Source organism: Ciconia boyciana, chromosome 6, assembly GCF_034638445.1.
Source record: "Ciconia boyciana chromosome 6, ASM3463844v1, whole genome shotgun sequence".
Lineage (NCBI taxonomy): Eukaryota > Metazoa > Chordata > Aves > Ciconiiformes > Ciconiidae > Ciconia > Ciconia boyciana.
This window is the reverse complement of record NC_132939.1, coordinates 33,065,243-33,089,810: the sequence shown is the minus strand read 5'-3', so window position 1 is coordinate 33,089,810 and position 24,568 is coordinate 33,065,243. Positions and strand designations below refer to the sequence as shown.

Genomic DNA, 24,568 nt, shown 5'->3' with positions numbered 1-24,568 from the left:
TGCACACATGCAATACAGACATAGCAGCGAGGTATCCATTCTCTTTGCCTGTGAGGAAATGAAAAGGCGTATTGTAAGCCCAAGACTAGTCTGGTTGTCAGCCAGGAATTAGTCCTCTAAAGGAGAAAGGGAGAGGGGCTGGCGAGAGAAGAGGCTGGGCAGGGGGAAGGGGGTGCTGGAAGAGGAAAAGTACACTTTGAGATAGGTTCAATGCATATGGTTAGAGATGGAAGGGGTCTTGTGCTTCCTCAGCATGCAGGTGCTGGGAGAATGGAAGGGAGCTTGTGTTCTTATACATGGGCATATGTCTGGGGGAGCAGGGTCAAAAATTTAGACTATTTACTTAATCCCTTGGAACAGCTTTTTTCTCTTCTGTTTTCTTTTTGTGTTTAACAGACTGCTTTACAGGGGACATGTGTGGTAATTAACACATGCAGCTGTAGGGCTTCAGCCATATGTCTGAATTTCAAATGGCCATTGATCTGGGAAATTTGCTGCTGTCTCCACCCCCCACTTATAGGCCATATTCCTTGAAGATATGGGGGAATTTATAGAGTCTTTACCTTGAAGAGACCAGAGCTGGAAGGAGAGGAGCGAAAGGGAATGTGTGTGATGTTGGGGAGAGAGGGAAGAGAGACTGTGAGATTCCAATCACACCCTTCATGCCCCTTGCCCCAGGCCACCATATATTTCAGGTAGCTTCTGAAATGTTCCCAAAGCTAGGGATCTGATCATTACTCATATGAAGCTTGCATAACAATTGTTAATTATTTTCCTAGTTCAGCAATGCAGTCTAAGATCAGAATTGCAATGTCCTTGCAGGCTTTTCACATGTGCTCCCCTTTCCACAGCTGCAGGTATCTGGCCTCTTACACAGCCTAGAAGTGGCAAGGTGGAGTTGACTGTGGACTCTGAGCAGCCTTTTGGGAGAGGTAGTCAAGGAGGGGGGGGTGTGTGTTGGGGGGAAACAGAGAATACTTCACATCAAAGCAGAGGCTCCTGAAAGAAGATGTGATATATTGTAGGTAGAGTCAAACCAGAGAGGCTAAACTAAACAATCATATGGTGGTTGTTGCTTTTGCCAACTGTAATCAGGCAGCTGTTGACAGTGCTATAGAGCTTTCTTCAAACTTCTCTCCAAGTCTGGGGCAATGTCAAGTGCTAAAATCTTGCTATGAGATATGGTGTCTGAAGTGAAATATTTCTTTGTGCGGAAACTTTTTTGCTCCCTGTTTTATTTCAAATGTCACTCAAGGCAGTGAGCCAAATGGAAGATGGTTCAAAATTAAGATACTGTGGTTTAAAATCCTGCAGTATCTATCATACTTCTAGTGCTTACAGGGTGAGATAAAAATGTATTCTACCAAGTAGGAAGCTATAAAAAAAGTAAGCCTCTCTTCTTCCTCTTCCCCTCCTTCAGTCTATTTTTAAACTTTCTCAATGCTGGCTATTGCTGATTCCTTGATCTCATCACTCACTCCACAGTGTAAATAACGCTGACACTTTGGAGGTGTTTCTGCTCTGGAAAAAAAAACCCCAACAAACATTCCTAATAGTGTGTACTCTGACTCTTGCTGAAGGGGGACTGTGATTTACCCAGCCCTCATAATATTGCTGCTCTGTTTTTGTGTTCTGCCTGTCCTCTCCACTTTCCCTGTGAAAGTCCTTAGTGCCAGGACTGTCTGGAGCAGCCATGTACCATACTGCCTCTTCTGACTCGCCTTCCTTTTCTCCCTTTGTTACTATGGGCAGTGCTCCTTCTTGGGACAAGATGGCCTACCACCCCTCCTATGGATTGGCATGACCTTTTCCAAATAATTTGGTTGTAGCCTATATTGATATGCACTTGATATTCCAATCACACCCTTCATGCCCCTTGCCCCAGGCCACTGTATATTTCAAGCAGCTTCTAAAACATTCGCAAAGCTAGGGATCTGATCATTACTCATATGAAGCTTGCATAGCAATTATTAATTTTTTTCCTCGTTCAGCGAAACAGTCTAAGATCAGAATCACAATGTCCTTGCAGGCTTTTAAGACATGCTCCCCTTTCCACATATTGGTATGCACTTGGACACAACTTTTGTTACATAGATGCAGGGCCTAATCCTTCTTTATTCACTTTTTATTACAGCTATTTTATTTCCTTTCAATTATCTTCCTGAAGAATAAGGTTATTCCTGTTCTTCCTCTTCTCTTCATTACCTTGATCCTTTTCTCTAGAGAAAAAGGATAGTGCTGGATTTACAGCCATATAATTGCTGGGTTGGATTTACCACAGCAAGGCTTTTCTATGCTAGTTGACCTGTGAAGGTGCCTGCTGGTCAAAATGAGCTGTGGAGACTCAGTTTTGAAACTGAGTGCCATCCCCACAGCCAGCTGCCATTGTCCATTAGGAAATATGTCATGATTTTTCAGCAAGCATCAGGTAGTCATGATTTTGGTAAGAGGTGTAGTTTTTAATGTTATGTGTTATGACCAGTCTCAAAAGCCATCCAGTCCCCTTGGTTCTTGTAGCTATCCCTCCGTTTCTCATTGGGTATGCGTTATCAGTAGGGGGATGACATTCAACTTTTTGATTCGGCTAAGTATGCGGCTGAATGAAAAATCTTTACTTCCATAGGGAGCCTCTTTCTGCAGCCTGTATGAGTTCTTTAGGTCTGAAGGTATTCCGATAGCCTCCCTATGCGTCCTTGCAGTTGAGCTTTTTACACCACTGAAATTGCTGCTGGTATGTAAGGAAAATAGCCGCGCTTAGCGGTAGTTACAGGTTCTCATCTTTAGCCATGCAGAACATTGCTAGAAGCTGTAAAATCTTGGTCTGCTACAACAGGCAGGCTGTGATCCTGTCTGGAAACTTACCAGATGACCGAAGCAGAGCCAGAAACTGAGCTGGGGCTCTGAGCTTTCCTCCACTTCTCACTCTCAACAAGTAGTTGAACTAGCATTTTTTAACCATGCTCACATGGCTGGTGAGGATGGGCTCGCAGCTTGTGTGCTGCAAAATGCTGTGTTCTGAAATTATCTGCTGTGAAATAGAGATTTACATGTAAATGTATGGTATTTACATGTAGCGTTTCTAGGCAAGCTGTATGGTGTGGCCAATGGACTCCAGGCCAAAGAGGGATTTTAGTGTTGTCCCTGCTGCTGCCTAGCTGATTTCATGAGATATATGAAAAATACAAAGGAGGATGAATTCTGACACTGTGGGGTTGGGAATATGCTCGTTTTTCAAGATGAGAGTATTGCATAATTTATACAGTCATTAAGAAATTACTTTTTTATTATTATCTCAGCAGGGGGGCAAGAACATCAGCAGGATAGAAAAGATGCAGCAATACCAGGGAAATACTGCCTTCTTCCAAAGAAGTACGACCCTTTGCCTATGAGGGAATGGAGGAACTCGGCTCAAAGGGAGAAATGATCAAATCTGATACAGTGGAAATGGTGGATTAACAAAAATATGATTTGCATCTTAGCAGCTCCCTCAAGAGCCTTTGGGGAAGGGACATAACTGAAGGAGTTAAGGTTTGGTTCTGTAGGTCAGGGCTGATGACAACAGGGTGTATTTCCAAGTCATACAATGCCACGTGATTTCTGTCTAGCTTCACAAATGAAACTGCTGTGGGGAGTGTTGGGGGAGGGTGGGAATAACAAGTCTCTGAAGATGGCAGGGGGATGGGGGGGGGACGACAATGCCTTCACAGCTTGAGAGTGATTCCACATTGATCAAAAAAAAAAAGCTTTTTGTGCAACTCTAAACTGGAGATGGTCTCAAACTACCCTGACCTTTATTACCTGCTTCTCTTTTTTAGCATATAAGGTTCAAATCTGGCCTTGGGCATTTATTTTTGCATTACTTCCAAATATTTGAAGAGACCTGTTTTGCCTTTTGGGTAGGAATTTGGCTGTGGAGTCTGAAAATTGTAATAAGGCAAACCTATGTGCTATGACAGGTCTTCTCCATCCAGGCTTCCTTGCATTTGACTTCAGAGATGCTCTATTAACCAAACTGAAATCTGATCATCTGCTTCTCTGCCCATCTCTTATGGACAAATTGCTTTGATAGAAAAGAAAATCTCAGTGTTGGACTTTTTGCCCAAAAATGAACTGAAAATTCTAGTTAAGTTCAAAACAGCAGGACTGTGTGCAGGTTCCTTGTTCTGAATTACTTCTGTATCCAGGCTACTTGAGAGATACTGCTGCTGCTTGTCCAAAACTCCAAGCCTGCAAAATTGGTTGAGACTGTGGTTTACTGTTTGCAATTTGGAGAGAAACTGGCTGAAAACCGAGAAATCTTATTTCACAGATTTCAAGGTTTTGGACCCCTCATGTGTTACTCACTAGAACAAAAGAGATATTACATAAACTTGAGGCTCTCTGCTGTCCTCCCAAATTAGTGGATAGCACTGTAGGTGGGATCTTAGCTTGAGAAATGGGAGGGCAAAGGGTGGGTCTAAAGTTTGAATTAAGTGAGTGCTCTAAATGCTGGCTTTGATTATTTTAAGGTTCTTGCTTTGTCTTCTGCTTGGAAGCATGCCCATATACCTGAGGAAAAATATTATTTGGAATGCTACATTTCTATGAGTGGGTTAAACCACCAACTTTGCACAAGTACTGAAGTAAACTTACATCACTAGAAAGTTCACAACCAGCTCAGCTTGATTTTCTGAGCCTTCATGGCTGCTGCTTGTTCCTAGGACAACATGAATGTCTCTCCCTGCATTGGCACCAAAATCTGTAAGAGTTTTGCCATCAAAATGATAAAGTGTAATGGCTTAGTTTTCAGCTGCATTGTCATCCATGCAGCAGTCCTAGGAAGATATTTTTTTTTCCCCTCCCCAAAACGTTTGCATAACTTATAGAAGTGAGTCAGGTATTTAAGTGGTAATTACCATAGGGCTTGGTTCAACCTGCAAAGTTCAAATCTGAATCTGGATCTGAACTTTCCCAGAGGCAGGGGGTGTGTTTGGACATTGTGTTGGTTTGACCTATTATAGTGCAAGCTCTGAAATGCAGGTCCAGATGTGGACTGGGATTCTGTATCTTCCCAAGTATGAGATATTCAGGGCCACTTGTTTTGTTTAAACTGACTTCTGTTAAATGATACATAATTGAAATAATATAAAACTGGATCTCATTTTGGGGAAGGTGTCTACAGCATTGTGTCTGAAGGGTAATATCTTGCTATGCCTTTATTTTTCAAAAGGAGCCATTTGCTGAAAGCTACAAAGAATGAGAAGTTAGAGGGCACGTTTGTTTTGGCTAATTACTGTAGAAGTACCTTGAACTTAAGCAGTAAATGAGGACTTTGGATTTTAGAGAGATGCTATCAGAATCTCGGGATTCAGCAATTTTAAAGCCGCCGAATCCCAGAGACTAGAGCATCGCTATTAATACAGAGTGCTGCTCCAGACCCCTTTTGACACGTTTGCTTTTGAAGGACCAGGCCCAGGAAGAGAGAGCTCTTTGTTTGTGGTCAGAATAAACTCATTGTACACCCAGACAATTAACTCTTCAATCGACTTGCCAGTCTCTGTAAAGCACTCCGGTCCCCTCTCTGTCTATCTCCAGTTCTATTCAGACACTTAAGCACACCAATGTTTTTTTATTATTCTGAAAAAGTCCTTCACAAGAATAGTCAGAGCGGATCAACATTGTCCTCCCAGCAGCATTTATCTCCGCCTGGCAGTGAATGTGTCAATCAGGAATCAAAAAGCCAAACAGAGGAGGCTTTGAATTGTGTCACGGGGGTCAGAGTTACTTCCAGCTGTCTGTGCGTGGGATAGGCTTTCTCGCAGGGCAAAGAATTGTGCTGCCATACAAATGCACTGACTACGTTGGACCACATTAAGTCCTCGGGGCTTGAGTGGCTTCTTTTCATGTTGACGCACCTGCAAGGGAGATGTGAGGAGGGAGCTGGGGGGGGGGGGGGGGGCAGGGAAAGAATGTCTTCCAGAAGGCATAGGGGGAAGGCTCCTTGTCCTATCTGGATGATGCCTGGAATGCAGTGTTGCAGTAAACACTGCCTGTGTCTGTACGGCATACAGAATAGTTGATGTAGGAAGGGAAAAATCACTGCAGTGGCAGTGCAAGTCAACCTTTGCAGTTAAGAGCTCCTTAAGCCATGCAGAGCCCTTTCATGTTCAGCACTTAGGCACTTTTTCATCTTTTTAAGCAAAACTCTTCCATACTTTGGTCCGTGTCCAAGTGTTTGTGGGTTGTTATATCCAAAGGGAGCACATTGTTGCTGTTTCTTAAAATGAAGGCAATGAGGAATGAGAACTCGCTTTTGCTAATTTGGTTTAAAAAGTTGGTTTTTTTCTTAACAGCTGTGGGATCTCCATGCATAGAACTGGAAAAGCATGTGAAAACCTGGCAGGGAAGTCTATTTGCACTGATGCATTTCCATTTCAGCTGCTTGGCAAGAAATTATCTTGATTTGGCTGGATTATAAGAATTTCACATTTTTTTGGCATGACTGCTAACTTTCTCCATTTATATTGGCAATATATGTCTCTGCATAAAAGTTGCATAGACTATTAAATTATGACTTGCTGAAACTGTTTCACTTGATGTAGGGAAGGATTGTGATTAAGGCAACAATTTGCTCCACCCCTACAACAGTGGAAGGGACATGTATCTTTGTGTAAGACTCCTATATAGTGCAAACACACTTTTTGTTGTCTTTTTCTAATACTTAAGACAACACCCCCCAAGCCAAGGGATAATACATAGAAATGTCAAAGTTGTAAAAATGCATCTTTAAGATTCAGGAACTGCACAGATACAGGGAGCTTGAGTTGACTTGGCAGGTCTTTGTTGCATCTGACCAGAGTTACTAAAGCCACAGAAAGGTGTATGTATGACATAAGACCCTCAGGAGTGCTCAAGCCTAGGAAAGCTCGTCTCCCTTCCTGTTGGTTTGACAGACTCACTAAAGGTGGGCTTTGCTACATCAAACAGGACATGCTAAGAATTTCCTCATTGTCCTGGCTATCCAGGACAATGTTGCCTATTTAGCTCCAAGTTGCCTATTTAGCTTCAGCTATGCTTTGTAATGTGTCACCCAAAACCAGATGATGGTAAGTGAAGGAACCACTTGACGCTGGACAAAGGCTGCCTCCTCCCAGGGCATAGCTATGCACTTAAAATTGTCATTCTCTTATTCTATCAGGCTGACTCAAAGTCTGGGAACTCTTGATGTTCAAGCTGAAGCCTTAAAAAAATACTAGATTTTGTACAAGGCCTGGATGGTTGACCCCATAAACATTAGTGCTCTTTAAAATGGTAGAAATGTTTACTGAGTGTCTCATGGATTCCAGTGAGAACACAAAGGTGATGTACTGAAGGTTGAGGTTGCTTAGGAAGAGTATAGATCTTAGTCTGTTAATGTGGTGATGCAAGTATACAGATGACTTTTGCAGTGGGTATATTTTCCTGTGGAAAATATTTTTATATTTTGCAGTGGGAGATGCGATATAGGAGGTTAATTCTATCACCTAACTTTCCTCCTTTCTTCAGCTTCTATTAGGTGGCTTGAGGCAAGAGCAGTGGTTCACAGCAGCAGGCAGTTACTTCACATTTTTCCATAGTAACTTATATTTTTTATATGTCAGGGAGTTTACTTTTCCCCAGACGTAACTAGAGTTGCTTGTGGCCTTGGTGCCTGTCGTTCGGAGTAAAAAGGTCACTTTTTTGCATTAACTGAATCTCCTTGTCCCTCAACCCCAGTGCACACTGCAGTCATTCCAGATGTGGATGCTTGCTAGATATTCTGCAAGGATAAGGGTAAGGGAGGGAAGTCCTGCTGGGAGCATAAAGGGTTCTTGCCCACCACTAGCAATAGATCTGAGTTATTGGCAGGCTAACTCAACAAAAACTGTTCTTAAGCTTAGGAGCCTCTAACAGTGGTAGTGCGAGTGAGCTTCTGGCTTATAGCCATGGTATCTTAAAGTAAAAATGGCTTAGGGAGAGTTGTTTGGACCTGCCTGTTTCACTCTTACCAGTGATAAGATAAAAATACCATTTTTTAAGTTGACACTAGTTGAGCCAGAAAAATCAGTTCAACTTCTGCAGGTGTACCCTAGGAAAAGGAGGTTTACTGGAAAGGAGTTTTATGGCTTTAAAACTATGTCCTATCAGAGGTATTCTGTTGAGTGATGCTGTCTGTATTCAGTGGTTGTCCTAGAAAAATAAAGTGGATATTCATGCCAGGTTGTAAAACATGGAAGAGAAGCATGCCAATGCACTCTTCATCAAGGCTCTGAGAATATTCTGCAACCAAGGGAAATTATCTTCAATGGTTCTGCAATACGTGAGTTCCTGATCTGGAAGCATTGCCATCTAGAGGGATTAGGAGGCACATACGTGACATCTTTGATCCCTCTGTTTGTGACATGTTCTGCATGAGGAACTATTGCAGTTGCATGCCGTTTCTGAAAGTGTGGAATTTAATAGCTTTCTGAAGAAAGGAATAGATCATACTTGATGAACGTATTTCATGACCTTTGGCTCCAAAGTAACAATATCCTGTAAATCTCTTATAATATCACAGGAGACCCCAGGTCTCTCAAATAGCTTGGTTTTTCTGTTCTATGTTAAAATGCTTCTTCAAGGAATACAAAATATTTGTTCAAAACTTTCAGGTATGTAAAATAGAACTTATTCCTTGTTTACCAGGAGCAAACAGGCCAGTGGAACAAATGTTCAGTGTGATGAACAGTGTATTGAGCGAAAGGAAAAGTCAAATGAGAGTAGACAAGTATTAGGGTTGTTCTTCTGCCCAAAAGGAACGGCAGCGAAATGTTTTGCCATAACCTAATTTGAAACACTGAGACCTACTGAGAATTCTCCAGTTTAAGAAATAGATTTGGTAGTTTCAGAGTAAGAAGCTGGCAGCTGGGAAGTGAGCATGGTGTTTTTAATAAAATGCAATTTTTGTCTTTTTGTAAGTGACTATTTCATGACCTTTAAAAAAAAATCATAAATATCCCTGCTTTTGACTTTTGAAATATGGTGAATGTAATTACAGGGCTCTTGTCTATTGCATTTTTTCTTGTATGTGTGATGAAAGAAATATACTTGCTCGAACAACAGAGGAGTAATTATACTTCCCTCTATTTGCAAAACCCTTAACACTGTACTGGGTGTGGCTACAATGTGCACTTAGTGACAATTTGGCTTTAGTAACTCAGTGAGGAAATGACTGTGAAGTTCACAGCCATTTTAGAGATGATCTTAAAAATAAAACACAGTTCAAAGGTTAGTTTGGTATTTTTGTGTATTTGCTGCATTTATTCTGTCACTGTTTAATACCCTTCAGTAGCTTAATGGCTAACTTTATACAAAAACTGCTACAAAATGATCTTTCTTTAAGAAGAATGTATTTCCCAAATTGTAATTGCTACTGTCTCTGTTCTTCACACACACACACACACACGAGCCTAAAAGAAACCCTCTGAACCTGAAGCGTCCCAAGTTCTGCCAAAGTTCACATAATGGTTTGGATAAAAAGTGTTGTGGCTCAGATCCACTTCTAATTTTTCTCCATTGTTGGCTTCTGGATTGCTACTTTAAATCTGAAAAGCAATTCTGTAATTACTTGGTGCAGAAGCATTCATGAGAACAATAGGAATAAACTTATTTTTTTTTTAGGCCAGGTCTCTTCCTATTTTATATAACTTAAGAATTATTCACCTTTCTAGTTGTTGTATGAGTATCTTTTGCATTTTTGGGTTGTTTCTCAATCTGTAAAGCCAATCATGCTGATTATGTACTGCTCACTGCTTCATTACAATGTGAAGTGTCATCCTAAATAAATAACGTGTCATAGCTGTGGTTTCTGGGATCTTGTAGAAGCAGAGCAGCCTATTCTGACAAAAAAAGTGAAGAGCAACTATTTATTTTTATCCAGAGATTTCTTTAAAGGGCAAAATCTTCCTTCTTGTAAATTAAGCAAAATTTGGGACATTTTTACAAGTAATCAGTTGGTCAAACTTTTAAAGAAAAATACTGCTTATCCATATTAGTGGTAATACCCAATAACAGGAAAACTCAGAACAAGAGTTGACTGAGGAATGGTAAGTATTTTTTCTTCCAAATATTTTTTGCTATGCTTATAATTAAGCATAAAAGCAAATACTGTTGTCATTTTTCCTCTTGATCAATGTATCTGTTGCATGTTTCTGTCAACCTCCTTTACTTCAGTGGATCTCTGAGGTTGAAATGAAATTACCAGCATGTTTTTTTCTTTCTCTGAATTAGATTGCTTTCTGTGGAAATCCATAAAATTAATGATCTGTTGAAGAGGTGTTCAGGCTTTTGCTCACTTTATAAAACTGCAAATACAGGTATTGGTGGAAAAATAGTTTACAAGCCTCTGTTTTCTATCTCTGCCCTTCCAATGGTCTTTTACTTTTGCCATTGGAACCAATATAAGGGAAGACTGAGGACAGTTATTGCTAATTCTAGGAGGGGCTGTTCCATGGACTTTTCCTCCAAATGGCTTCTGCCCTGTGCATCTGATACAGGTGTGGAGGCGGTGGCAAGCCTGGCTTTTCTGGCATAGACTTCTCCTTCCAACCAATTTTTGCTGTGCAACTTTCCATTTTAGGTTACTGCCAACTTTGCTGGTGCCTAGTGTCATCTTTGGCCATAGTATATGCAAAAGGAGTTGTTACAAGTTGTAAGTTTCTAAAGCCACTGTATTCCAAAAAGGGGGGCAAAAAAAAGCAATTCTAGGCTAATCTCATCTTAGTTTACATCCCAACAATGTACTACATTCTTATCTCGAAATGTAACAAAAGACTTTCCTCTACAGTTTGTTCCAGCTTAGCTTGCCCACAGTCGAAGGTTTTGCCTCACTTAATGCTATGCTACTGTCCTAGTGCTGTGTAAAAATGCTCCCAAACTAGGGTTTGAAATCCAGATCACTCTGAGTGCTGAGGAAATTAGACTCAGCCTGAATCCACGCTGGGTATGTAGATATGATGGATAGGTGTACTAAGCCAAACAGAGTGTAAACTCAACGCTTTTTCCTGTGGTCCATCTATAAATTTTGAGATTTATATTTCCTGTAGAATCTTTTTTGGTTGAAGCTTTTAATTATGCAAGACTTGTGGTCATAAGACATGGAGCGCTCTTCCACATGAAAAACCTAATCTAAGAGAATTTCTTTTTCCACGATTTTGCTATTAGAAGGCATTGCCACAGCATTGCAATTAGAGAATACCTTGATGCAGACATTGTAAGAAAAAAGATTTGCTATTGACCATCCCTTTCTAACAGCTCTGCAGTGAATGCTGGTGCCAGGTTCTGCACAGGTAAGTTTCAGAAGAAGAGTTTTTCTTTTGAACAAAAGGAATAAGGAGAAAGACACAGTGGGACAGCAATCCCCAGACCTCAACTGTCTCAGGAAATGTCCTGGATGGATATATAGCCACCTGAAACTAAGGCGGCGATTGCCGGATCAGTGCAACAAGGGGAGACTACTAGGTGATGCACACCAATGGTCTGGAGAGGGAGAGGGGAGGGAGGCTTCTTTTAAGTATAGGGATAGTGCTTGATGCATGCTTGCTATGTAAAATGTTATTGCTGCTAGTGTAAACTCTGAATAATTTGTTTTCGTTCTGTCTGTCTTCTCTCTCTTCTGGACTTGGCCGGGCCATGTACAAATCCCAATCATTCAACAGTACTGGAGAGTAGATAGTATTTACCTCAATAATGGTAGTTTCTTTTCGATTCTTTTTAACCCTCAATTCAGATGATGGTTCGAAGCCAACGCCTACCATGGAAACCCAGCCTATTTTCGATGGAGAAGGTAAGAGCATCCCTTACAAAAAAAAAAGCTACTTCCCTCTCTCTTCCCTAGGATTTATGGCTCAAATGCTTTCTTTATCCTGCAAAGCAGAAAAGCCAGTAAATCTCATGAGTTATCCAAATTTCACAGTGCCCTTGGGACCTCGGGCATTTTCCCTACATCCTCCCCTCTTCCCTGGAATCCAACAATAATACCAGTTGATCAGATTCCTGGGGTAACCTTGGAGGAAAAGGTGTCATGGCAAAAAAAATGTGCACTGAGTCAGAAATGGCAACTTCCTTTAGACTGTCTTTACCCCTTCATTCTCTCCACCCTTGTGATATCAATGCTGGGAGTTTCATAACCTCTGCAATGCGTTACAGCTTCACGAAGGCGGGGTAGTGCTAAACCACAGCTTGTGAATGTTGACTTGGAAGAGAATTCCTGGGACATTTCTTTATTTAGCAACTACTTTCATTGATGCATATACTATTTAAGCAAATGAAGTCAGTGTCCTGGGCCCACTTAATTCATGGCCCACCAAGGCAGTTTCCTCCTCAAATGGGCTAATCTTGTGATTCTATTATTTTGGAGAGGGAATATCAGACTTTAGTCCATTGGAAGCCTTGAAACAAGGATAAAATGGCTATCATCACAGAGGGTTCGAGCCTTTTACACATAAACGTAAATACCAGTGGGGATAGTGGTCCTTGTGTACTGAATGGGCCTATTAACAGCTGCTTAGATCTTGCATATTGTTTAGAAGTAGTGCATGTTTTCCACAGATTTAAACCTGCAACCATTATAGTCAAGCTATAGGCTGAAGTCCGAACCACTCTGTGACCCACCTGAAACTGGACCTTGAGGCAGTGAGGGAAAGCCTATGCGTTTTGGTACTGAACTGCTGTACTTGACATTTTTTTTTAAACTGGATCAAAGGCAGAAATGGAGCCTACTGAGCAAGAGTAGGTGGTGCTGTTGATACCTCCTGCCTTCTTGTAAAAACAGGTGATGAGGTGGGTTTTTTCATTGCTAAAATAAGCTTATTTAATGGCCAGATGCTGTAGTCCTGTAAGTTCCATTTAGTGATCATAGGTTTGTAAGAATCTTCTTGTGAACTTTAAGAAATAAAGCAAAGCCCTCAGAGCAAAGAACATTCTCAAATAAACAGAGGAGACTGAAGCCATGCTGACTATTTCTTGTTTATATCAAAAGAAAGTTCCTCCTGTCAGCAAGCTGATGTTGTATTAAATTGCTGTTTGTAATCACAGCATGCTTCTGGCCTTTGTTTTCCCCTGAGAGGGTGCCCATAGATATTCAAAGGAAAGAATGCACTAGTAAAATGCAGGAGTGAGGCGATCTGGTTAATACAGCCTGTTCAGAAGCTCCTTCTAGGAGACACTCAGCATTTTGGTCATTCAAATAGAACTGGGCAAAGTTCTTGAAATGGTGTAGTGAACAGACCTTTTCTGGTCCTTCTGGTGACAGGCAGAGTCTGAAAAAATCTTGTCCTTTCTTCTATGCAAAACATTTTCAATCAAAAACCTTTGATTTGTAGGTGAAATCAAGTCTGATAAATGGCCTTGGACTGTATGATGAAAGATTGCCTCTCACAAATCTTGCAATATACTATGCAAGACCTTATCTCCTGGACTTCTAGAGAGAATGACTAATGCAATGGCTTCCTGTTGTATTAGCAGCGTCCCTTATGACTTGAGAGAAGAGAGTACGAGTATGACATGCAGGTTAATCAAGCCTATGCATCGATGAATAACTTCTGCTAAGTTTGTCACACTCTATTTTCGTCATCCTTATTAGTAAAATAAGACTAACTAGATTTCAGTGGTTGTTGTAGTGATAAGCATAAAAAAATCCATTCTGGGTCTGACCAAAAGTTTGTATATCCACTACCTTTGAGCGTACCGTCTCCAACAGTGGCTTAAAGTGGGTACATCAGGAAGAGCATAAAGCGTTTAGGCTGGAGAAGAGAAGACTTGAAGGTGACCTAATATCAGCCTTCCAATACCTACAGGGAAGTTTATCAAGAAGATGGAGCCAGACTTTTCACAGTAATGCATGATGAGAGACAACAGTCATAAATTGAAGCAAAATGTTTGGACTGGATATAAGGAAAAACTTAGCCACCATGCGAACAATGAGGCAGTGGAACAGATTGCCCAGAGAGGTGATATTCTGTCCTTCCTTTCTGAGCCAGCTGGATAAAACCATGAGCAACCTCGTTTGTCTTACAGCTGACCCTGTCTGGAGCAGAAGGTTGGACTAGACACCTCAGGATGTCATCCTGAACAATCCCTTGATTCTATCTGAGCAAACTTCATGATACTTCACTAGAATACTCTCCCAGTGTCTTAGGTCTTCCTGAGGAATGGCTTGTACTTGGTGTCTGACACACGTCAGATGACAGAAAAGGGCAAAACAGTTATCCATTCACCTTTCAGGTCTGGACTCTTCATAGATGTTCAAAGGAGTTAAAGCCCAAATCCCATTCAATTTCAGTGGATTTGAGATCTGCTGGGCTCCTGAAAACCTGTGTATTCAAAGTGAGGCAACCAGGGTGGAGCTGATAGTAACATGAATGGACAATAAAAATCTGGAATTTTTTTCATGCTTTGTTTTTAGGTGCCTGTCTTCAATCTACAAGGGGCTGACTTTTTTCAAAGGGCATTAAATACCATCAGATGCCCCTGAAATGTGTGATACCTCTTGGACCTCAGCATCTCCAAGATGAAGGTTCACCTTTCTCATGTTTTCACCTACATTAGAGGATAATGAAAATTCAAGTTTCAGGCATAATAAGTTCCCCTCGCACTCCCTACCATCATCCCTGAGGGCATAACAGAGCAGTGCCAGAGATAATGTAGATCAGATAACTTAAACTGTCCTGTCCAAGGTTTGAATCATAAAGTAGCCATCTCTTTAAAAATGATTTCACTTCATTGCAATGCAGATCTCAGTGATGTTTATAGTGAGTCTCCTCTTAGGACAAGATTCTCCTCTGCAGAAGACTATTTTATTAATGGTCTTTGCTATAGTTTTAAATTTTAAAAAGTTTTATTTCCTCCTGCACTTCTAGGCTCTGTTTTCTTTGCATCCACCCTCTATTTAGTTTCAATGTGCAAGTTGTATTCATTTCCTAAAGAATAACTTCCTTAAACATCATCTTATTTTGGTAAACTTCACCCCTTAACTCAGTGGGAATCTGCTCTTTCCACAGATCTGTTGTTTGGAGGAGTCTACGTTGCTTACCTTATTCCAAAAAATGTCCAGGTTAACTGGATGGAAAATACATTTTTATGGTAGATCCCAAAGGATTAATTTCCTTTTCTTTTCCTTTCTCCTCTTTTCCCACAACTCCTTTTTCTGAACCTCTCAACCTCACTTAAAGATATGCACTGTTGTGTCTCTAAAGGCCCTGACCCATTCCTTGGCATCTGTTGACTTTGGTTGTCCCTCCTTTTTCAGCTGTAGACATACCTAGTCCATACAGTGCAGAGCCAGAGCTAAATTTCATCCCAGATTTAGGAGTTTGGATCCAGCACTTTGGTTTATGGACATTTTCTACTTTTGTGCTTCTCCCCTTCCTACCTCTCACCCAATGTTTAATTTGATGTAGTTCTCCCCCAAAATGGCCCAAAGTACATAGGGATATGTATTTGTAGGAGCACATCATGACTGAGTGATGAAAAAATAGTGTAGTGAAACCTGCAGATAAAGCAATCTTTGTTAAGCAAACTTTTACTACTGCTGGAATATCCATGTTCAACCTATATTTCCATAGGAAAAAATGCCCTGAACATGATTACAATAATGCATACAATCAACGTAGCTGAAAACATTTAGGAAGGAAAAATTCCCTTTCATTTTTCCTTTGTGCTCTTATAATGTATAATCAGTTTCTCTAGTAGTCAGCCAGCTTCTCCCTTGCTGAGCAGATCCATGAACATGTCAACAAGGGAGCAGGAAAACTCTTGTAAAAACTTCTTAGAGGAACTTAAGACAAACTCCAGGATCTAGTATTTAAAGCATACTCTTGTGGAGACTGAAATTTTTTCAGAAAATATCAGTTCTGAAAATGTCACTTTAGGAGCTCTAGCACATGGTATCGAGTACTGCTTTGCTCAGTTCTAATCAAATGCTGATGTTGTGTCATTTCTGTGGCTTAGGGCAGGTTCTGCTGTGTTTTGAAGTTGACTGTAACGCCTCAGAGGAGATGCTCTAAGCACTTTTTTCCCCCCACAAATTTATGTTTGGATGTCTTGATTGTAGTGCATCAGACATGCTTTTCTAACCAGAACTTGTTTCTTTAAGATATTTCTGGAAAGACTTGAAAGGAATTCTGTTAATTTCTCTGCCTATTTATTTCGGATTTTGTTGTTGCTTGTTTTAGGGAACCGACTGTGGTCAGCTCTTCTTGGGCTGTTAAAGCAATATTTAAGGTCTGGATTGACTTTTTTTAATCTGGATTTCATACATACTTTAGTGGAAACCAACATATACTATAGCACACAACATAACCTTTGAGATCTCTAAGTCTTGAGGAGAAAGGCTTTAGACTTCAGAATTTGGGAAGTGGGGGGTAGAGGGAGGAAAAAAAAATGTTTTGCCAGCAGACAGGTATTCTCTGGAATGGGAAGATAATGAGATAACCTTGTGGAAGATTTACAATAGTGGTTCATAAGAGGTGGAAGACCTCACCAGGAGATGAGCCGATCTCTGCAAAGATGATGGATCAGTTAAGGCATGATTGTAGCAAACATCTTGTCCTCATGAGTAACAACCACATGTATTCACTAGTTGCTGTAGTTTCTTTAAGGCAGTTATTTTTTCTCTTTCAGAAATCACAGCACCCACCCTTTGGATTAAGCACTTGGTCATCAAAGATTCCAAACTGAACAGCTCCAGTATAAGGAATTCAGGTAATGTTCCATCTAAAAAAAAAAGTTTCTTTTAACTAGGCTGCAGTCCCTCACCAGCTGTTCTTGTTTCATTCTTTCTTCGTTGTAGCTATCCTGCTGCTTTTCAGTGTTGCAGGACTTGAAGTGCAGGCTGTGAAATAATTTCAGATAGCGTCCTTTTTTGTGTCCAGAAGGCCACAGTCAATGTGTGATGAGAGATGTTTCTGTTTCCCCAAACCATAATGGGGGAACCTCTCATTTCTTCATCTGTTAATTCATCCCAGCCAGCTGTCATCTTTATTCTGTTTGCTGTTCAGCAGTCTTTCATGGATGTGCAAACTGATGCATTTGGCTCTGAGACCTGGGCTGTGGTTTTGGTCTAAGTTGAGAAAATACAGAGAGGGGCTTCTTTTCTAGCAACTTCAAGATTCTTCTCTGCAGGGGATATGTTTTGATAGAGAAATGATTGGATTATTTCACAACCGAAAGTAGGTTACTTATGTCTGGGCCTAAGTAAATGTTGAGATTATTTTTGTGGGTAATAGAGTGGATGAGGGAACACCCAAGCATAAAAAAAAAACAAAGAAAAGATCATGAACATGAGTGGGAAAAGGGGAAGCAGGAAGATGTGAAGTTAGGATGTAAAACTTGAGATTGGAGATGAGGGTGAAACTGTGTGGAGTCACTGAAATCACAAGAAACTGGAATAATCTGAAGAGGAAAGTTAAGGATTCCCTGTAAGAATGGTTTCTATCTGATATATTTTAACTGAAGTGGGAGAAAGGAAGAAGGTAAAGGGAATATCAAAAGAAGAAAATTACCTTAAGAAGCCATGGGTTTACTTTGAGGTTTAAATGGGAGCTACTACTATTGCATATATTTTATGAAACAATATATGGCTAGAACAGCTGTTAGGAATAACTGCAGTCCCCAGAACAAATAAATTGTGATAGCTTGAAGCACCTCGTCACCTGGTATTTCTGGATTAGCCAGAGAGCATTCAGGGCACTCAGCAGTTCCCTTAACTTTCCTGTGCTACTTCCCAGCTGCAGGGTGAAAATCAGTGCTAGGTTAGGTGAGATTCTCTTGCTGCAGAATGGAGAAGAGCTCTTAGCAGGAGGACATCCATCATTGCCCAGACCCCATTTTAGCAACAGTCTCCTGTGCCTCACCTCCTGACTGTTTTTGTATCAGGGCGGTCTGTGTAGGAAACGCCAGTGGGAATCATCCAGAAGCTTCAGATGATGTAGGAGTATCAGCATTCTTCTTTATGGATGTCTTTCACGGGAGAGCAAATGCAGCTTGTGTTTTGTGAGCTGCTGGGACAACCAGCAGCTCACAGCGCAATTGAAGGTGACAGTTTAATATTAAAATCCTATGTGATGGGTTCTACCTATCTTGGATACCAACTTTCCTTCTAATGCAGCAAACCTGGTACCTGTGATGGAAATAAGAGTTCCTAGATCTGTGTTCTAGGAGGCTACAAAGGGACTTGGGAGCGGGAGGGTCTTTTACTTGAGATCCTGTCTCCCACCCTTTCTTGGCCCGACAGAGCCAAAGTAGGCTGGCTTTCATGTTGTAAAGGCAATTGGTTTGTTCAGGTGTTTCCTCAGGAAGCTGCCTGATGTGAACTGGAGTTTTATTCATGGAAGAGTTCCTTTTGTGAGTTTACTCCTGTCCACTTTTTTCAGTTGGTTCTGATGTAATTTCTGTTATTCAAATGAGATTATTGTGGGTGCATGCTATAAATTGAAAATAAATGATCTTCTGGAAAATTCAAGAGTTCCATAAGAGGTGATTTCTACAGCAAGCTAAAAGGAGATGTATGGTTCATCTGACTCAGCCTTACTGATTGCCCTGACAGACACTCATTTGCTCTAGGATCTCATTAAGAGACTGGGTTGCCAATTTTTAGGCCCAAATTTCCACATTAGGCCATACAAATACACAGCCATCTCCGTTTCTTACACTGAACTATTGATATCAAGAAATGCTTCATCAAAATAGGGCTATGGTTTAGCTGATATTAGGTGTGGGCTACTTCAGTCTGTTTCTTTCAATGAGTGAAGCCTAGTCCTCTTGTTTGGTACCTTTCATTCCTTTCATCCCTTGTCATACATGTTAAAAGGCAACATAGGGTAGGTGGGATCGAACAACAAAGAACTGGGGAGGATAGTTATTTAGAATCACGTTCTTCAAATGTCTTCAAGTCTGTCTTGGCTGAAGATGATGAAACAGCTGTCATAAGATGGGCATGGAAAATTAGGGGATGTTTTTAATTGCTTTTGGCCCTTGCAGCTTGAAATATTAATGCTCAGCACATTTCTCATTTTTCATTTATTTTTAAAGGGTTAAGGTAAGTTTTACTAGTGCAAGATTGGATTTTTGGTTTTGGTATTTGCTCAGCTATATTGTCTCTCTGAGCTTGCCCTTACTGTTTTGAAGCAGATACAGCCTGGTATCCTCTTGCAGCAATTTAATGGGACCACTGAAATTAGAGGTGAGAAAAGACCTAGTAGGTCATCTAATCTACTGCCTTAGGGCTAGAGAATGTTTGTACTGTATGAAGAGCAGCATTTTCTAGTGTAGCATAAATGCCTTAGGCAATAAAGATTTCACTTCTTCCCATAGGAAGCTTCTCTGCTGTCTGAACTCAATCTCAGGATTTTTTTTTGTAATATCCAGCCTAACTCTTCTTTTATTTCTGTTCTTTTTCATTAGTCTTGAGTTCTTAAAAGCCTGCCCTGTTCCTTGGAGTTTGTATACTGAAACACTTAACCCTGGTCTCTCTCCTCCCTGCAGTGGTTATATAGCCCTGTCCTTTGCAGTGAAGAGAAGTCCAGTAGATACTACTGTCAGAGGACATGTGCTGCTCTAATCAGCACTGACATGCGACATCTTGGAAAGCTAGCACCATCACTATATCAACCATGAGGAGAATATGAGCCAGCAGTGTGCCCAGGTGGCCAAGAAAGCCAATGGCATCCTGGCTTGTATCAAAAATAGCGTGGCCAGCAGGACTAGGGAAGTGATCGTGCCCCTGTACTCGGCACTGGTGAGGCCGCACCTCGAATGCTGTGTTCAGTTTTGGGCCCCTCACTACAAGAGAGACATTGAGGTGCTGGAGCGTGTCTGAAGAAGGGCAACAAAGCTGGTGAAGGGTCTGGAGCACAAGTCTTATGAGGAGCGGCTGAGGGAACTGGGGTTGTTTAGCCTGGAGAAAAGGAGGCTGAGGGGAGACCTTATCACTGTCTACAACTACCTGAAAGGAGGTTGTAGAGAGGTGGGGGTCGGTCTCTTCTCCCAGGTAAGAAGTGGTAGGACAAGAGGAAATGGCCTCAAGTTGCAGCAGGGGAGGTTTAGACTGGATATTAGGAAATTTTACTTCACTGAAAGGGTTATCAAGCATTGGAACAGGCTGCCCAGGGAAGTGGTTGAGTCGCCATCCCTGGACGTATTTAAAAGATGAGTAGATGTGGTGCTTAGGGACATGGTATCGTGGTGGTCTTGGTAGTGTTAGGTTTACGGTTGGACTTGATGATCTTAAAGGTCTTTTTCCAACCTATATGATTCTGTGATTCTGAGAATTTAAGAACTGCTATATGGAGACAAATAGGCTCTGTAATTTGCTATCATTGTCTCTGGTCAATGTTAGGCTTCAGAGTGAACCAACCACCAGGTAGCTGAGCATTGCAGAGCTGGTGACACCCTGTGTTGCATACACAGCCTGTATCTTGTAATACCTGCATTTGAAATCTGAGTGTTCCACCTTCCATTTAGTGTTGACAAACAGAAGAGATTCTCCTGAAACAGTCCTCTCTTTTGGAGCATTTACATTTTGCTTGGCATGTGTAAATACTAATTAAGCTAGGGATCAGGAAAAGCAGAATGACTCTAGCCTGGTGATTAGAGCTCTTGACTGAGAAGCTATATGTCTCCAGGCATTTTGCCAGTGAATTTTTCTATGCTAAGTAAAACAGCATTGCTAGGAGAGATTGCTAGTGCTGTTACCCCAGCCTGCCTTAAAGAATTAAATGACGACTGGATCCCTTTCTCAGAAGGGTAAGATGCAGGTTCAAACCTTGGCCAGAGGCAGGAACCAAAATATGAACATGCTCTAACATCTGGACTGTTGAGTAGCAGAAAAGTCATTGTTTTTCTACACTTACAAAGTAAGTCTTCTGCCTTTATGAATCCTAAAAGCTCAAAAGTCAGTTTTTCTTTTCAGGGCAAGTGAAAGATCTAGATAAACACAATATTTTGTTTGCTGTGGCAAGATGACAAAAACATTTTTTGATGTTTGTTTTCAACTGATTTTCACCTTCCCCAAACATGCACATCCATGTGTGCACACACGGATACCCCAAACTAAGTCTGTTATTTAGCACTGCCCTCTGTGATGTGTCATTTATTTTTAACACTGCCAGAGCAGGAGGTGATACAGATGGGACCTTTGCAATGGCTGTTCTCTAATCAGCATGAATGGGAACAGTCTTTTCATTCTACTTTTACTGTTTCAGCATCCTATTTTCCTACCTCCTCCCCACAACCTATTCCAGCCTGGAACAGTCCAAATGATTATTATTTTACAGTTCTTAATCTAGGGAAACACTTGATAATGTATCCTGCTTCCAAGAAAATAAATCTAATGGCTGCCTGTTTGGGAGCACCCCATCTCCACTGAGGAATCCATGGTTGTTCCTCATTTCCAGAGTTGGGTTGTCTCCAAAACTATTTGTGCTACTTAGTGATTTGGTTTTAGTTAGCAAGAGATTCCAGCCTGTATCCAGCTTACCCTGACAACCTTTAAGAAAACCACAGAGTGATGTAATGAGCTCATGCATGGAAAAATAAACAGCTCTAGAGAAACCAGCAGTAGCAGCCTCAAGTAAATATTCTGCAGTCACTGAGGTTTTGAACATGATGTTATTTGAAAGGAAGAATGAGTAATATATTAAGGTTAGCAGCTGAAGACAGGTTTGTGTGTGCCTAGTTAAAAAAAAAAGAAAAAAAAAGAAAAAAACCCCATAGCTGTTTATTTCAAAATCTTGCTTGTTGAATGGGGGCCAACTCCATGTGGCCTATTCTGTTCAGCTCTGGCACCCAAGCATCATGCAGGCATCTTGTGACAGGTTTCCAGTGATAGAGCTTTCTGCTGTTAAGAGCTCTTAGTGGACAGAGTATAACTGTAAATGAGCTTTGAAAACAAGAATGGTGGTATTCACATTTCTTTGTGTTAATTGAATTCACTTGGAGCCCAAACTTTAGGGCTTCTCAAAGGGAGAACCAGCTTGAAAGCTGCATGTCTGTATATACTTTTGCAAGAAGCAGAAGCACACCCCGCATCTACCCCAAAGGGAGTCTGTGTACTCTTGGGTGCAGTTTGTCTCCAGAGATTCACACAGTGAGGTGGGATGTGATTATATCAAGTGTACTACCAGGACCTGGGTTCTCTGTTTTGTCTGTGTTTCTTCCTTAAGTTTCTTCTCGCTTGCAGAAAAAAAGGCAAGAAAACTCATGTGGCACCCCAGAATAGCTCCCTCTTTCTAGTACTCACCTAGGAAGTGATACCATTTTGCTACATGCCTTTCTTAAGGATCAGGGATAGTGATTGCTCCTAGGGGGAATGTACTCATGGTATATTGCCTTAGCCATATGGAGTCTTTCTAGGACCCCATACATTAACAAGAAGTCTGCTTTTAAGCCACCTATATTGATAATCAGTGTAGTTCCTCCTGAGTCAGATTGTCAGGTGAGACCAACCAACATGGAACAGGGCAGGGCCTGATGATTTGCCCTTAAAAAGGAATATGGCAATTTTGGGATACACCAGAAATAGCCAAGGTTAGACAAAAGTTTGATTTGTTATTAGGACTTTCCTTTTTAGCAGTGAAGACTAACCCCAAGGAGCTTGAATGCCTATATTTTCCAGAGTGAGATGGTGCACCCATTTGAGTTGAATGTATAGTTATTTGGAGTTAGAGCAAATTTTCTTGTGTCTTGGAAATGTGGAACACTGCCGAGACCAGGGAGCTGCAGGTAGATTCAGATGAGGCTCTTGAAAAGCAAAGCATTGTTTTGAATGGGGGCGGTTTCTCACCTGTCTTTATCCCGTCTTCTCAACCTTATTCCTTAGCTGTCTTGTCCTACTCTTGGTGCACAGCATCCCCCACCTCGCTGTTTAAAGACATGTGAGACCATGGGCTTCTGCTTCTCCTGCTACTTTTCTCCTACTTTCTGCTACTACTGAACTAGTTGTGTTAGTTCCAAACTGACTGGCTGTCTCTCCATGCCAGTTCTGTTAATGTTACTGTCCAAATGTCTTATTACAGGATTGTAGGCTCTTCCCCAAAATCTGTGGCTGGTTAGCGTTAGTCAGGACACCAAGTGGGGGAGATGAGTGGAAGCAAAAGTTATTCTTACTTTAGCAGGAAAGCAGGTTGAGAAGGGGAGGTAGCTGGGCACAATTGTGCTTTAGTGACATCTGAATAAAATGTTACAGTGGCATTGGAATTGGAGAATTTTGGTGCCTGGAAGTGACATCCTAATGATGACTGCAGTCCTCCTTGGTGAACATTTTGGTGCTTCCATCTCCTCTGGGCCTAACACCTGGGAGTAGTGGCTTTTGAACTTCCCCATAGCTGAAGAGGGAAAAAAGTGTCTGTGATGTCAAGAACAAGAGTTCATGGAGGGAACCAATGAATGAGAAAGCTTTTGCCTTTTCTACTGTCCTCTGTTACTATGTCCTCCTTGGCTCTTGTCCTGCATCTTGGGTCAGTGCCTCCCAACACAAGGAGGCACTGACTCTGACCTGTCAAAACTATTGGGCTAAAAATCTGTCACTTTACTGTCCCACCTGCCAGAACTATGTATCTTCAGACCTTTGTATTAGTCCTCCCATCCCTTCTTTTTGTGAGGGTTTGTTTTGGTTTAGTTTTGAATTAATTTTAATTTAGGTTCTGGCTTGATACCAAATGAAGCAATCTCAGGAGAAGCTCCTGTTGAGTGTGATATGAAAACTTACTAATTCTTATTTACATTTTCACAGCAAACCTCTGTGCTCTTCTCTACTGAGTTCCTGCTTCCTTGCAAGCCAAAATGTGATGTTTCTTCCTTACTTTCTATCCTTCCTTTCCCTCTGGCTCCATCTGTGGTTAAACCACCCCTTCCTGTCTTGACCACTGCTTGGGAGGCCTCTGTCTCTTCCTCCCTCCTGGAAGTTCTGAGAAGGTACTGTATGTGATGCCCTAGTGTGATTCTCCCACGGTCTCAGTGTGACAGGTGTGGTGAAGAAGGGAGTACATAGAGGAGAGCAGAAGCAGGGAGAATGGAAGAATCTAGGACCAGGACCCTTCCCAGACAGCCAGCAAACAAAGTAATAAATAACATGCCACTAGGGACCAGTTAGCCTGCTCTATGAAAAGGTGCAAAGTATACAAGTGGGAAAAATAACATTGTATAATAATCGGCATGCAACCATAGGTGTAAAACCATATGCAGCTAGGCAAATAAATGAAGCTCCCCCTGAGTGCTGTGTGATAAATCATTCCCAAAGAATCCAGTCACTTCCCCCTCCTTATCCCCCACAGAAAGAAAACAAATTACTCTAGACATGGAGTCATAACTGCTGCTCTACAGCTGCCAGTTAAGGCGGGTGGACAGGGAGCAGTAAGAGAGGGGCAAAGATACAAGAAGCTGGGGGAAAAGGGAAAAAAAAAACAACCCTGCATTTAAAACCGCTGAGGATTTGGAGGGGAAAGGAAATAAGCTCTAGCACCAGACGTTACCTGGACATACAGGAACAAACAGAGAGTGGAGAGGTCAACTTCATGGAGTTTGTTTTGCTTTTTAG

The 24,568-nt window shown here is 41.4% G+C and overlaps 1 protein-coding gene across 10 annotated transcripts in view; it reads left to right on the top strand.

Moving 5' to 3' along the window:
- The window catches only part of SMOC1 (SPARC related modular calcium binding 1), a 140,775-nt gene that overhangs the window by 73,580 nt on the left and 42,627 nt on the right, over positions 1-24,568 (top strand). For 8 of the 10 annotated variants that reach the window (XM_072865467.1, XM_072865458.1, XM_072865466.1 and 5 more), the window contains 2 exons: positions 11,732-11,821; positions 16,657-16,737. In XM_072865467.1, the coding sequence (XP_072721568.1) occupies positions 11,732-11,821; positions 16,657-16,737 (171 nt within the window). The remainder of the gene's footprint in view (positions 1-11,731; positions 11,822-16,656; positions 16,738-24,568) is intronic. The other 2 variants (XM_072865468.1, XM_072865461.1) reach the window with 1 other exon arrangement.